Below are 13,690 nucleotides of genomic sequence, written 5' to 3' on the forward strand. Positions count from 1 at the left end.
ACCCTGCAGGACCAAATCAGCCACCCTACCACAGAGCAGTGTGTGGAGTCTGCCACTCCAACCACAGAGGCTTCACACACTGACTCTGTAGGACTGAAGTCCTCTAAGGAGGCTGAATTTGAGCTCAAATGTAGGATTCAGCAAGAGCAGATTGAGATGCTCCAGAAACAGCTCCTAGCAGCTCAAAATCAGCTTGAAGAGCAGGCCGTTAAACATAGGCAGGAGCAGGAGACACTCAACCTGGAAATCAGTGACCTGAAATCCCAGCTCTGCCCCAACAAGGCCCTTCATGATTTGAAGGTAGAGTCTGTTGAGCGAGAGCTGAAAGAGGCCAAAGTTTCCTCACTTAAAATCCCACAGCAGCACAAAGAACAAAATTCCACTGCTGCAAATGGAATGCATAAATGTGAGCCTCTGAAAGAAAACGAGACTGGAGAACAGGAGAAGATGGAAAAAGAGGACTCACTGCCATCCACTGCAATGTCTCTGCAGGAGCCTCAGAAAGAAAAAAACACCACAGAACAACAGAAGATAGAAAAAGAAGAGTCAGCTGCATTCTCTGTACAGGAATCTTTGCAAAGTCTACGAGACAAACAGAAAATGCTCAATGTCAAGGTGGCTGAACTCGAGAGTGAAGTTAAGAGCCTGCCAGAGATTCCGCCAAGTAAGAAGAAGAACAAGAAGAAGCGGAACTGTGTGCGTCCCCAATTTCACATAATTGGTCTCAACATCAAGTCCTAAAAATCTTATTTATATACAACTAAATTGTCAGTGAACATTTGAACCCCTCTCGGTCGAGACAGAAGGCCACCCCTTCCTGAGCCCGGTTCTGTCAGAGGTTTCTCCCCATTAAGAGGGAGTTTTTCCTCTCCACTGTCGCCAAGTGCTTGCTCATAGGGGATTTGGGGGCTTTTTTTTAACAACAACCACTGATAAGTTCACTGACATCAAATTTAAGACTCAGCAAATATGGAAATGGATCATTCGTCATCAAGTGAGGAATCATCCATTTAAAACATGTTTGCTGAGTCATATTTAGTTGTATATAAATATGATTTCTGTCACACTAAGGCCAATCACAGACTCATTTGGACAATTGGTAAAAAATAAATTAATTGAAAAAATTGAAAAAAAGTAGTTGTGTCATTGTTTCGTGTAGATTTCAAATAACATGCCATTTTATGTCAACATATTTCTGTTACATTTGTAGTGCTCGTGGTCTTATATTCTTATGATCCTGTTTATTTGATGAGTATATCCTTCTGCCTTACTTCACATATTTACTGCTGCTTGGCTAGCTTTAGTCATGCTAGCATCAGCACGGGTAGAAACAGATACACATCAGGAGACATCACATGTAGCTCGTGTTTATGTTCACAGTGACATCTGATTTAAAAGCAGGCAGCACAGAAAACAAATGCCGTAAATGTCATCAATTAGGCTGGAATAATTTGTTTCTAGTGGCTTCTATTGTAAGTGCTTTACATTTCAGCATGACATCCTGTATGTGTGCTACACTGAGGACACTTGAAACTGGTCATTTTCTTAGAATGGAGCTAAAGATAAAACCAAAACAAAACCAAACTTTCATAAGAAATCTTTATTCTGCAGTAAGGGACATTAAAAACCTAATAATGTTATCATTAAAAATATTAAAATGTGAAGTAAATGGTAAATGGCCTGTATTTATATAGCGCTTTACTAGTCCCTAAGGACCCCAAAGCGCTTTACACATCCAGTCATCCACCCATTCACACACTGGTGATGGCAAGCTACATTGTAGCCACAGCCACCCCGGGGCGCACTGACAGAGAAGTAATCATAATCTTTGCACAAAAAATTATGATTACCTCCCCACTACGTACGACTCTGGATACTGTAGCTCCTGTGAAAACTAAGGTCTCTAATCAGAAGTACCTGACTCCGTGGTATAATTCTCAAACACGTACCCTAAAGCAGATGACTCGTAATCTGGAGAGGAAATGGCGTGTCACAAATTTAGAGGATCATCATTTAACCTGGAGAAATAGTTTGTTGCTTTATAAGAAAGCCCTCCGCAAAGCCAGAACATCTTACTATTCATCACTGATTGAAGAAAATAAGAACAACCCCAGGTTTCTCTTCAGCACTGTAGCCAGGCTGACAAAAAGTCAGAGCTCTTTTGAGCCAACCATCCCTTTAACGTTAACTAGTAATGACTTCATGAACTTCTTCACAAATAAAATTTTTATCATTAGAGAAAAAATGACCAATAATCATCCCACAGATGTAATATTATCTACAGCTACTTTTCGTACCATTGATGTTAAGTTAGACTCTTTTTCTCCAATTGATCTTTCTGAGTTAACTTCAATAATTACTTCCTCCAAACCTGCGTGTCTTTTAGACCCCATTCCTACAAAACTGCTCAAAGAAGTCCTGCCATTAATTAAAGGTTCAGTATCTTGCCCTTTGACGTGTGGACTGATAGCATTGGGGACTGAAGCACTGATTAGTACACATAGCCACAACATAGCCCAACATAAATGATTCCATGTTGGTTAAAGACCAAATCAATCAGCTGCATATACACTGCAAAAACTCAAAATCTCATCAAGTATATTTGTCTTGTTTCTAGTCAAAATTTCTCATCACACTTAAAATACAAGAAATCAGCTACAGAGTAACATTTCAGTGAGATATAGGAACTTGTGAAAAAGTCTTGAAAACATATTGTTTGATTTTATTGTTTTATTTTTTGTACCTTTTAACATTTCACAAAGTAAACTTGTTTTGTATTATGAACACATGTTTTTGTTGGCTGGTTAGAGTTGCATGGATCGCAGATTTATCCGTTTTTTGTGAATATAAGCTGCTGACTGGTGAGCAGAATTTTCAGCTTGGTACGTTAGTGTTCATCAGTTAATCATAAAACATATTTAGTGCTTATAACAAATATATTATTCTAAATAAAGACATATTTTTCCACAATGGATATGATAGTAAGAGTTAGTAAACCTCTATTAAAGTCTCCCTCTGCAGTCTGTTGTTTCTTAGATTCAGCATTGAAACTGAATTTAAAACAAAACATAAATGACATTCTGTCGCCTAGGCAGCCACCAAGATCTCACTGCCTACAGACATTCAGTAACTCTCACTGGATAATGTTAATAAATATCTTTCACTAAATATGAACGTTTTCTACCTGTCCTTGCTTAAATTATGAAAGAAGTTATTATGCCTGAGAATCTCTAGAATGTCGAATACTTTCCACTAAACAGTTGTCTTCTACTTTGGTTAGTTTTTTTAACAACTATTTAAAAAACATGTTTTGCTTTTGTTTTATTTTTTACTGCAATTCCTGTAGAGTAGCTTTTATAGTGTTAATTCAGTATGTGCTACAAAATAAAAGCCTTTCCTTTACATTAGGTTTGTGGGCATTTTATTTTGAATTGTTCCAATCATGGCACTTCAAAGGAACAGCACATCATAGGAACAGCCTGTGATGTCACAGTGCACATTCTACTGGAAAAACCCTTAAATAGGGGAGACATTCAACCAACTTTAGTGGATCTCGGATGGCAGAAACACAAAACAACCTGGTTGTTAAAACAAAGACAAGGCAGACGCAGACAAACGCAGACGCAAACGCTGACGCATCTACAATGGCAGAAGCAAAAATAGAAATGGTCATCACACCAGAAATCTTAGAAAGACCAAAACCTGAGGTTGATAAAGCCGCACAACCAAATACTGAAAAGTCTCCTGTGGCACAACCACCAAAGGAAATGGTTGTGAAACCAAAGAAACAAAAAAAGCAAAAACAGAAAAGAGTGGCTGAAGAACCAAGAAGACCAATTACTCGGGCATATGCCCGGGCTCTTCTTGAAGCTCAAAACAGCACGGGTGATGGAGCAAACCCGAAAAATGAAGAAATGCAAAAAAACACTGAAGCCACTTCTGAAAAAGAAAAGGCTGAATCCCTCCCCATTTCAAATGCAAAGGAGAACATGGAGAGAGAGGGAAATGGGAAGAAGCCCAGCAGACCAAACCCTGTGCCTAATGAATGGAATTGGCAATATATACCCTATCCCATTCTTAGACCCCCGTTTGATCCCTGGCACGAGATTGGTGCTCTCAGACACCAACTGGAAGCCTCCCAATACCATCAGAACAACCTTTACTGGAAAATGGTAGGTGCAAACAAGAGGGCCTCTTATCACCAGTTTCAGGTGAACAAACTTCATGAACAAATTCACGAGAACAAGCGAAATCATGAGGAAACGATTAAAGACCTCATAGAGCAGCTGGAAGAGGCTTCTAGTAATAACCCCAATGACATCAGTGAGACAGGCACTCTCGCAAATGACAATGAAGCTCTTGTCATATTGGATGAGGTGATGGCTACCCTGCAGGACCAAATCAGCCACCCTACCACAGAGCAGTGTGTGGAGTCTGCCACTCCAACCACAGAGGCTTCACACACTGACTCTGTAGGACTGAAGTCCTCTAAGGAGGCTGAATTTGAGCTCAAATGTAGGATTCAGCAAGAGCAGATTGAGATGCTCCAGAAACAGCTCCTAGCAGCTCAAAATCAGCTTGAAGAGCAGGCCGTTAAACATAGGCAGGAGCAGGAGACACTCAACCTGGAAATCAGTGACCTGAAATCCCAGCTCTGCCCCAACAAGGCCCTTCATGATTTGAAGGTAGAGTCTGTTGAGCGAGAGCTGAAAGAGGCCAAAGTTTCCTCACTTAAAATCCCACAGCAGCACAAAGAACAAAATTCCACTGCTGCAAATGGAATGCATAAATGTGAGCCTCTGAAAGAAAACGAGACTGGAGAACAGGAGAAGATGGAAAAAGAGGACTCACTGCCATCCACTGCAATGTCTCTGCAGGAGCCTCAGAAAGAAAAAAACACCACAGAACAACAGAAGATAGAAAAAGAAGAGTCAGCTGCATTCTCTGTACAGGAATCTTTGCAAAGTCTACGAGACAAACAAAAAATGCTCAATGTCAAGGTGGCTGAACTCGAGAGTGAAGTTAAGAGCCTGCCAGAGATTCCGCCAAGTAAGAAGAAGAACAAGAAGAAGCGGAACTGTGTGCGTCCCCAATTTCACATAATTGGTCTCAACATCAAGTCCTAAAAATCTTATTTATATACAACTAAATTGTCAGTGAACATTTGAACCCCTCTCGGTCGAGACAGAAGGCCACCCCTTCCTGAGCCCGGTTCTGTCAGAGGTTTCTCCCCATTAAGAGGGAGTTTTTCCTCTCCACTATCGCCAAGTGCTTGCTCATAGGGGATTTGGGGGCTTTTTTTTAACAACAACCACTGATAAGTTCACTGACATCAAATTTAAGACTCAGCAAATATGGAAATGGATCATTCGTCATCAAGTGAGGAATCATCCATTTAAAACATGTTTGCTGAGTCATATTTAGTTGTATATAAATATGATTTCTGTCACACTAAGGCCAATCACAGACTCATTTGGACAATTGGTAAAAAAATAAATTAATTGAAAAAATTGAAAAAAAGTAGTTGTGTCATTGTTTCGTGTAGATTTCAAATAACATGCCATTTTATGTCAACATATTTCTGTTACATTTGTAGTGCTCGTGGTCTTATATTCTTATGATCCTGTTTATTTGATGAGTATATCCTTCTGCCTTACTTCACATATTTACTGCTGCTTGGCTAGCTTTAGTCATGCTAGCATCAGCACAGGTAGAAACAGATACACATCAGAGACATCACATGTAGCTCGTGTTTATGTTCACAGTGACATCTGATTTAAAAGCAGGCAGCACAGAAAACAAATGCCGTAAATGTCATCAATTAGGCTGGAATAATTTGTTTCTAGTGGCTTCTATTGTAAGTGCTTTACATTTCAGCATGACATCCTGTATGTGTCCTACACTGAGGACACTTGAAACTGGTCATTTTCTTAGAATGGAGCTAAAGATAAAAACAAAACAAAACCAAACTTTCATAAGAAATCTTTATTCTGCAGTAAGGGACATTAAAAACCTAATAATGTTATCATTAAAAATATTAAAATGTGAAGTAAATGGTAAATGGCCTGTATTTATATAGCGCTTTACTAGTCCCTAAGGACCCCAAAGCGCTTTACACATCCAGTCATCCACCCATTCACACACTGGTGATGGCAAGCTACATTGTAGCCACAGCCACCCCGGGGCGCACTGACAGAGAAGTAATCATAATTTTTGCACAAAATCAAAATAATCTGTTTATGCAATACCAGGTGTTGTAACCTTTTCCACTCTGTTATGCTCAGTCGCTGCATCTTCATGTAAGACACGTTTGTTTGTGTGATCTTTAAAGCTGTTCTTCTAAAAAGTTATGCAATCTAGGATTTTGAATGCTGATTGCTTCAAGCTGCAGCAAATTGTATGTTTGATACATTCAGTCATGAGTATTTTATACTGTTATTATTCCTGTTAAGAGTATCTGGAATATGCACTTCTTACAGTGGCCATGTTACACAGTACCCTGCTCAAATGTAGGTAATGTTAGACATGAGTCTCCTGGAATTAGACCTCAGTGTTAAAGTTGAGTTACTGACCCGTTGCTGTGTCAATAAAAGTGCAAAAAATAAGAGTGCTCCTGGTGTCTTGCTTTAAGATAAAGTCCCATATTTTTTTGTAGCTTTTTGAACAGATGGTGTCTTATTCTCAGCACGCTTTTCTAATTATTGTTCTCAGAGTTGAGATTTAATTCTTATATTTAACTCAATCAAGAAAGAAACAATTCAGTCTCTTTCCTTGTAATAAGTCAAATTTTCTTCATTTAAGCATAAATTTTAGACAGTTTTGTCTAGTTAAAAGGTATAGATTCATTTGCTAGTTTTAACAATTCTGGTCAAGTAACTTTTGCTCAGCCCACTGGCAGATTTTTTTTTCTTCTCAAAACAAGAAACTTTTGTCAGATTTAAGAATATTTGGCTTGTTTCAAGTATAACTGTTTATGCAGTGTACCCCAGTTCTACCTGTGCTTAATTTTTACATAAAGCATGTCGTTGTCTCTTACCAGTGTCCGATACTGTACAGACATGGCAGAAGCTGTGCTTGCTTGTCTGTAAACTTGGAGGATGAGGCTTGTTGTTGTCAGGGTGGCGATGGGGAGTCTGTGGCCCACAGCAAAGTACACAACGCCATTTGGGTTGTCGCTCTCTGCTAAGGTGATGTTGGCAAAACGGGTGGTCTCATTAATGGTAGCTCCAGCACCCACTTGATAAATCTCCACTAGGAACCATGCCTGGTATTCTGGTTCCTACAGTAGAATAGATTAGCACATTTCAAGGCTAGAAATAAAGGAAAAGTGCTATAACATCTACAAGTGTCTACATCCACTGCCTGCCTTACATCATCATTCACAACCTCCAGAGTGAGAGTGCAAATTATCTCGCCTCTCCTACAGATCGCTGTTCCTGAGGTCTGAACAAGCTGTGTAGTTAGGTTGACTCCATTATTGACAAGAGTTAGCGATGTCTTGTCGAAGGTCGCTCTCCAGAAGACCTGCAGATCCTCAAAAGCTCTGAGCGGAGGGAAAAATGGCATAAGGAAAAAACACATTGATAATGGAACCATTAAAAGGAGATATGTTTTTATCAACGCCACTTGTTAAGCAGAAATGAGAAAAAAGGTGTGTTTCATTACCTGTTTTCCTGTCTCTGCAGAGAGAGCAGAGCAGTTCTATTCTCTGAATCTTCATCCAAAACCTTTCCCATCAGAGAATTAAGGCTAAATCCTACAATGCCGTTATGGAAGTCACTCCCTGGTGTGAAAGGAAAGAAACAGAGAAAACAAAACAATCAAAATAGAGGAATACATAGTTATTAGAACGTATACCATAAAGCCTCTTTCATGCATTTACCAAGAATAGTGATTTTGGCAAAAGCTCCAAATCCCTGGAGTGAAGTGTTTGTGATCTGTGCTCCTCCCTCGGGATCACTGAGGTAAACATAGAATACTTCCTGTCCCTCAGGCTCTGAGTCATCCAGGATGAAGAGGATAACCTCTGTCTCATTCTCACCAGCCTGCAGGGACACTATAGGGGACACCAAGCGGAAGTCCTGCTCTTCCTTTGCAAGGTTCCCAACAGGTTTTAGATTGATGGGTAGCTGAGTTGTACTTCCATCTAAAAGAAAAAAAAACAACAAAAGTTAGAGAAATTTTTTACACATTACACTAAATAACACAATACACTGTCCCACAATATCGATGTAAAAGCAAAACAAACACACACCTCCATAGGCTTGGACTCGAACCCGCACAGCCCCATCGAAATCGGCAGACCTGCGCACCCTCAGAACCACACTGCGCGCCTCCTGGGTTTCCTCATCCATGTCCTCTTGTACCTGGATCAGATCAGGTCCAATACTCAGTATTCCACCAGTTGCGTCACTAGCCAGGATGGTGACGGTGGCGGCACTGTGAGGAGGGTTAAGGCGAGGAGAGGTATGTGCCCACGCTAAGTCCTGATTAAGAACTTGAACATCTGTCAGGTTTACATGGAAGTACTCATCAGGTTCGGAAAGGGAGTCATCAAGCACTGAAAGGCTTAATGAAGCGTTGGTTTGGTGAGGTGAGTTGAAGACTAAACGGCCATCTGGTACAGCCAAAAAGTCCTCTCCTGCTGTTGCACTCCCTGCTGTTGTTCTAAATGACAGGTAGGTGGTATTGCTACGAGAACCGTAAAGTTTCTGAATATAAAGTGTAATAGTCTGGATGTCTTCTGCAATAACAATCTGGCGGGAATCAGGGGAAAACTGGTAGATCCCCAGTGGCTCCACCTCTGCCACTGTAAAACCTGACCTGTGCAGGGAGAGGAATCAGAGTGAGGTCACATGTGAAATTCAATGAGTAAGTAGCAGTCCAATATTCAGTGTACCAACTACCTGAACTTGACAGCACCAGCTCCAGCAGAGCTGGAGGCAGCAGCGGTGAGGTGTATAGCATAAGAAGCTGGATCCAATGAATCGGCAACTGCTGTTAGCGATATGGCTTTACTCCTTTCTCCATGGGCCAGGGTTAGTGAACCTAAATATAAAGAAGGAGCTCACTATCAACTGTTAGAAGAGGACGTGCCGCGTTTAGTGCGCAGAAACACTAAGATGGGAGATGAAGCTCAGAGTGGCATACTGCCAACAAAGGACAAATAATTTATATTCATGGATGATCAAATAGAGAGGCAAAAATATTCTATATGAATATGTTCAACTATTACACCTTGAAAATCTTAGTGAAAAAAATACTACACAACTTAAGTGTTTCAGAGCTCAATCCTTATCTTTTTCTCACTGTTTTACCTGAGTTTGGGATGATAGCTCCGGCTTTAAAGCCAGGCAGAGTCTCTCCTAAAGGATACCCAGCCTTCCATTGCACCCTGATGTCTCCAAACAGCCCTTTTCGTGTCACATTTGCCACACAAATCCCTGTTTCCACGCTTGAAACCTGCAGAGCCAGTGAAGCAAAGCCAACCTACAGAACATAAATCATAGAGGACAGTTAATAATGGTGTTACTTTGGTGGCCTCACATAAAGTAGAAGGGTTATATTTAACGGTTATGTGTAAGATGTCATGTAAATTTAATATCTAACGACACAAGGTTCAGATACTTGTATTAAAAACAGGTAAATGTACACAAAGTAATCAATGACTCATCAATGCCTCACTTTGAAAGTTTTTCTTGTGGAGAGGAGTCAGATGAACACAGTGCTAAATATCAAGGTTTATCATCAAACGACTAATAAACTGATATTTATTAATCAATTTTTGTCAATATCTGTGTAAATTACTCTACCCTGACTCAGAAAAAACTGACACATAATTCCATATTTATAATGGAAAGAAATACCTGCACACAGTGAGCATATCTCCAGGAGTGTCTTTCTCAGTAGCAGCTCTGATAACTGGCAACAGTTTCTGTCTAATGGGTAAGCCATTTAAATATAGAAAAAAAAATTACAATTCACCTCTGAGTTAGCAGCTTCTTCAGGTACAATCACTGTAGCAACTCTGGCCTCGTGAAGAAGGCGTGGCAAAGAGCCAAGGACGGCACTGACAAGTCTAACATCAGTGAGCTCTGCAGTGATGCTTGCACCCACTGACAAAAATGCCTACGGTGGGAAGAAACAGGTGAAATAAACAAGGGATTCAAGATATTATAAACTATTCTATTGTAGAAGGTGTGTTCACTTTGTGTAAGGCTAATTCTCTATACACCAGTCACTAAACATGCTTTTTCTCACCTGGCTGCTGATGGGTAGGGAAATAGCACTGAAGCTCTGTCCCTCTTTCAAGAGCAGTCGTCCTTCAGCTTTTCCACCCAGTATCTCTGTTATGTCCATCACTTCATCTATCCCACCTGTGATCCTGTAGCCTACACTAGCATTGCCAAATAGCCCAGCAAGCCGTGTCACATTTATAACCATAGCTCTGCTGACCTCTGACCCCGAGCCTGTGACTACTATAAACTGCTGCTTGGAGTTCAAAGAAAAAACCCCATGAGGCTCATCGTTGGCAGGCACCCTGTGGGAGAGAGAGGAATTTTAAGGTCATTCAGTCTTTGATTTTTCTACTACCATTTCTAACTGATCAAATAACAAACCTGATGCGAGCTCTGATCAGATTCGGGTTGGCATCCAGAGTACCCCCACCCTCCACAAATGTGAGCTGAAGAATGTAGAGCTCCTCTAGCTCTGGCACTGCATCAGGCATCAGCTTAAGGACGATTTCTGCTTCTCTTTGGCCTTCCCGAATCATCACTGAGCCAGTTAAGGCTAGAAAGTCACCTGCAGTATCTGAGTCACTCTGTATTCGCCAGTGCACCTGAGGATACGATATGGTTGTATTTATAAAAGTAAAAGTATTATATTTTTAGTTTAAGCAGGAATACTGGATATTATTAGTAAACAGTAAATGTATATTTAAGATATGACCATACCGTGATGTTACCCATGACACCCTCTCTACGCATAATCAGATAGGAAATGTTCAATGGGCCCTCTGCTTCTGTGGATTCATTGTAGACACGCTCTCGAAGCGCATCCTCAGTAAACTGGACGATACCGTTGGGATCACCAAACTTCTCTATCTGACAGACAAAAACGTTAGCAGAAAAGGAATGATTGCAGTGCCGGGCTTAATTCCAGTACAACTTGCCTTCAGCGAAAAAAGTGCTCTGAAAGAGAAACTGTGCGCAACAATATGAGCAAACTGATTAATGATGGCAAAATCAAGTTTGCAGTCATTACATGGTGAAATACCTTCAGTGTTATGGAACTAGCCTGAGGATCAACATCCATCTCTCCAGACAGAATACTGAGCTCTATAACAAATGTCTCTTCCACCTCTACTTCCCCATGAGGGAGAATCCGCAGCTCTATGGTGTGCGTGCTTTTCTCTCCATCTTTGAAGAACAGGGACCCGTTCACAGGTCCTCTAATGTCAGTATTGATGAGGGGAAGAGCCTCTCTACTGTTAGGGCCAAGGATTATCCAAGCAACCTGTGAAAAGAGAGGGCTAGTTTGAACTGTATGATGTCACCATGGAAACCAACGTGCTCTAGCAGTAAGCTGCAATGATGTGATTTATTTTTATAGCATTGTTCCTCATACCGTTGCATTGCCCACAAGGCCGCCTGATCTCTCCAAAACCAGACTGAGTTTCAGAGTGGAGTTAGGATTGGCCACCGTGATTAGGCTTTCATTGAGGAAACGGACAACCCCGCTTGGAGAGTCGCTCTTACCGATGGTTACCCTCACAATATTTTGGGAGCCTAGAACGGCACCCTCTGTAGCTCCAACCAGCACAACCTCAAATACCTCTGCATATTCACTGGGGGAGGAGATTTACAGTAGTTGTAGAATGAAATAATGTCTTTTTTGTCAACTGTGTGTTTTCATATAGGTGTGTATCTGTGTGTGGAATAAATATACTGTATACTTTAATGTAGACTTGTAGATATTTTTTTAGTTATTCTTCTCACCTGTCCAGATCATCTATGATAGTGACATTAATGTCGCTGGTATTCTGTCCATGCACAAATGTCACTGAGCCATTATGCAGGATATAGTCGAGATCAGGTGCTGCGGTCAAGCTTCTAGAAAAAAACTGAGCAGACACTCGCCCGTATGTGCCCAGTCTTCTCACCACTGGGATCAACAGGGTGCCAACATCCTCTTCAACTGGAAGCAAGAAAGGCATGATAAAAAAGGATTATTTATACAGAAATAAACTTATAATTAAGTCAAACAGTTTGTAGCAAATTGTGCAACTTCAGCATTTTACAAGACAAAAAACTGCTTGCTTTTGTTACCTGTAATGTTAACATAGTCCTGCCTGAACTCCAGGATACCTTCAACATTATCATTCTGTAGTATGATGACAGCAAGAGAAGAGATGCTGCCTACGGCTGGAGGCTGGTCCAGTTGTAGACCTGACTCTCTCACAGTGTAGTCAACATTGCTGGCCACAAGAGGGAGACACAGAACAACTAGTTGCCTATGAACTCTTTCATATCAGCAGATATTTTAGGTCATTGGTAAGCATGGATTTATTTGCATCCTTGCAATCAGCAATATCTATGGAATAACAGCACCGTCTCAACAAGATTATAAATCTAATGCACCTTCTTAACCTTCCTTACCTGATATTGACTAGTGCCACTGCAGTGATGTTAACAAAAAACACCTCAGGCCCCTCTGGAAGACTGTCATCCAGGATACGCAAGGCCACTTGTTGCAACTTCTGGCCAGGGGTGAGTAGCAGCTGCCCTGAAGCTGGAGCAAAGTCCAATCCACTGAGTGCTGTGCTACTTGATGACTCATAGGTCACCAACACACTGCCCTCATTGCCAAAGGAGCGAATGATACTCACATTAACCTGAAGAAAAGAAATTAAATTATATTGCTGTGGGTTATGAAACTACACCAGATGATATATCATGTACCAGGGTATTTTTTATGACTTTACCATTCCTTCCTTCTCAGTTGTATTGATCTGGTTCTGGGTGAAAGAGAAAAGGCCATATGGGTTGTCACTTGCTGCCATAATAATTCTGGCATGCCTGGCCATGGGACTTATGTCCAGTCCTGCAGTAGCAGAGGTCAGTGTAAGCTGATACTCACGGCGCGTCTCAGGAAGTTCATCATCCAAGACCTAACATCAGAAAAGATGTGACTGTGATAATTTTATGGAAATCCCTTGTCATCACGTTATTATGCTGCTTTTTGTCCTCAAATAAGCAGATAGAGACAATGCCACAATTTCCCAATCAACACTGCTCCATACCTTAATAGTAATGGTAGCAGTAGACTGTCCATCTCTCATAGTCACAGTGCCAAAGATTGCTTCAAACTCAGAAACTGCAGCTGGAGTGATATTCCAGTACACCTGTACTTCTCCAAACACACCTGGCCCTCGCACAAGGCTGGAAGAAGGAAACACATTGCATGACAAGTTTTCCAATTGAGAGCTCTTGTTTGTCTTCACAGGTTGAATCAGGACAATTATCTCACCTGACTCTGGCACTCCCATTGTAATTCCCCTGAGGTTCTCCAATGAGGATGCTCCTAGAGGACTCTGCTATCCCAATAATCCCCAGGGCAGCTTTGTCACCCCTGATAGTGATGGTGGCCATACCTATAGAGGACTAGATCGATGATTACTGAATTCAAA

General features: G+C 41.1%; 1 protein-coding gene across 4 annotated transcripts in view; it reads right to left on the reverse strand.

The window, feature by feature from the left end:
- adgrv1 (adhesion G protein-coupled receptor V1) overlaps positions 1-13,690 on the reverse strand; it is a 169,027-nt gene that overhangs the window by 104,278 nt on the left and 51,059 nt on the right. For all 4 annotated transcript variants that reach the window (XM_085181423.1, XM_085181425.1, XM_085181424.1 and 1 more), the window contains 19 exons: positions 13,531-13,654; positions 13,304-13,442; positions 12,986-13,171; positions 12,660-12,895; positions 12,330-12,478; positions 12,000-12,198; positions 11,629-11,848; positions 11,278-11,517; positions 10,956-11,105; positions 10,620-10,840; positions 10,261-10,540; positions 9,985-10,128; positions 9,318-9,489; positions 8,907-9,048; positions 8,255-8,823; positions 7,883-8,146; positions 7,666-7,783; positions 7,372-7,543; positions 7,037-7,279 (listed from right to left, as the gene is read on the reverse strand). In XM_085181423.1, the coding sequence (XP_085037549.1) occupies positions 7,037-7,279; positions 7,372-7,543; positions 7,666-7,783; positions 7,883-8,146; positions 8,255-8,823; positions 8,907-9,048; positions 9,318-9,489; positions 9,985-10,128; positions 10,261-10,540; positions 10,620-10,840; positions 10,956-11,105; positions 11,278-11,517; positions 11,629-11,848; positions 12,000-12,198; positions 12,330-12,478; positions 12,660-12,895; positions 12,986-13,171; positions 13,304-13,442; positions 13,531-13,654 (3,968 nt within the window). The remainder of the gene's footprint in view (positions 1-7,036; positions 7,280-7,371; positions 7,544-7,665; positions 7,784-7,882; positions 8,147-8,254; positions 8,824-8,906; positions 9,049-9,317; positions 9,490-9,984; positions 10,129-10,260; positions 10,541-10,619; positions 10,841-10,955; positions 11,106-11,277; positions 11,518-11,628; positions 11,849-11,999; positions 12,199-12,329; positions 12,479-12,659; positions 12,896-12,985; positions 13,172-13,303; positions 13,443-13,530; positions 13,655-13,690) is intronic.

The sequence above is a fragment of the Neolamprologus multifasciatus genome, chromosome 12, assembly GCF_963576455.1.
Source record: "Neolamprologus multifasciatus chromosome 12, fNeoMul1.2, whole genome shotgun sequence".
NCBI lineage: Eukaryota > Metazoa > Chordata > Actinopteri > Cichliformes > Cichlidae > Neolamprologus > Neolamprologus multifasciatus.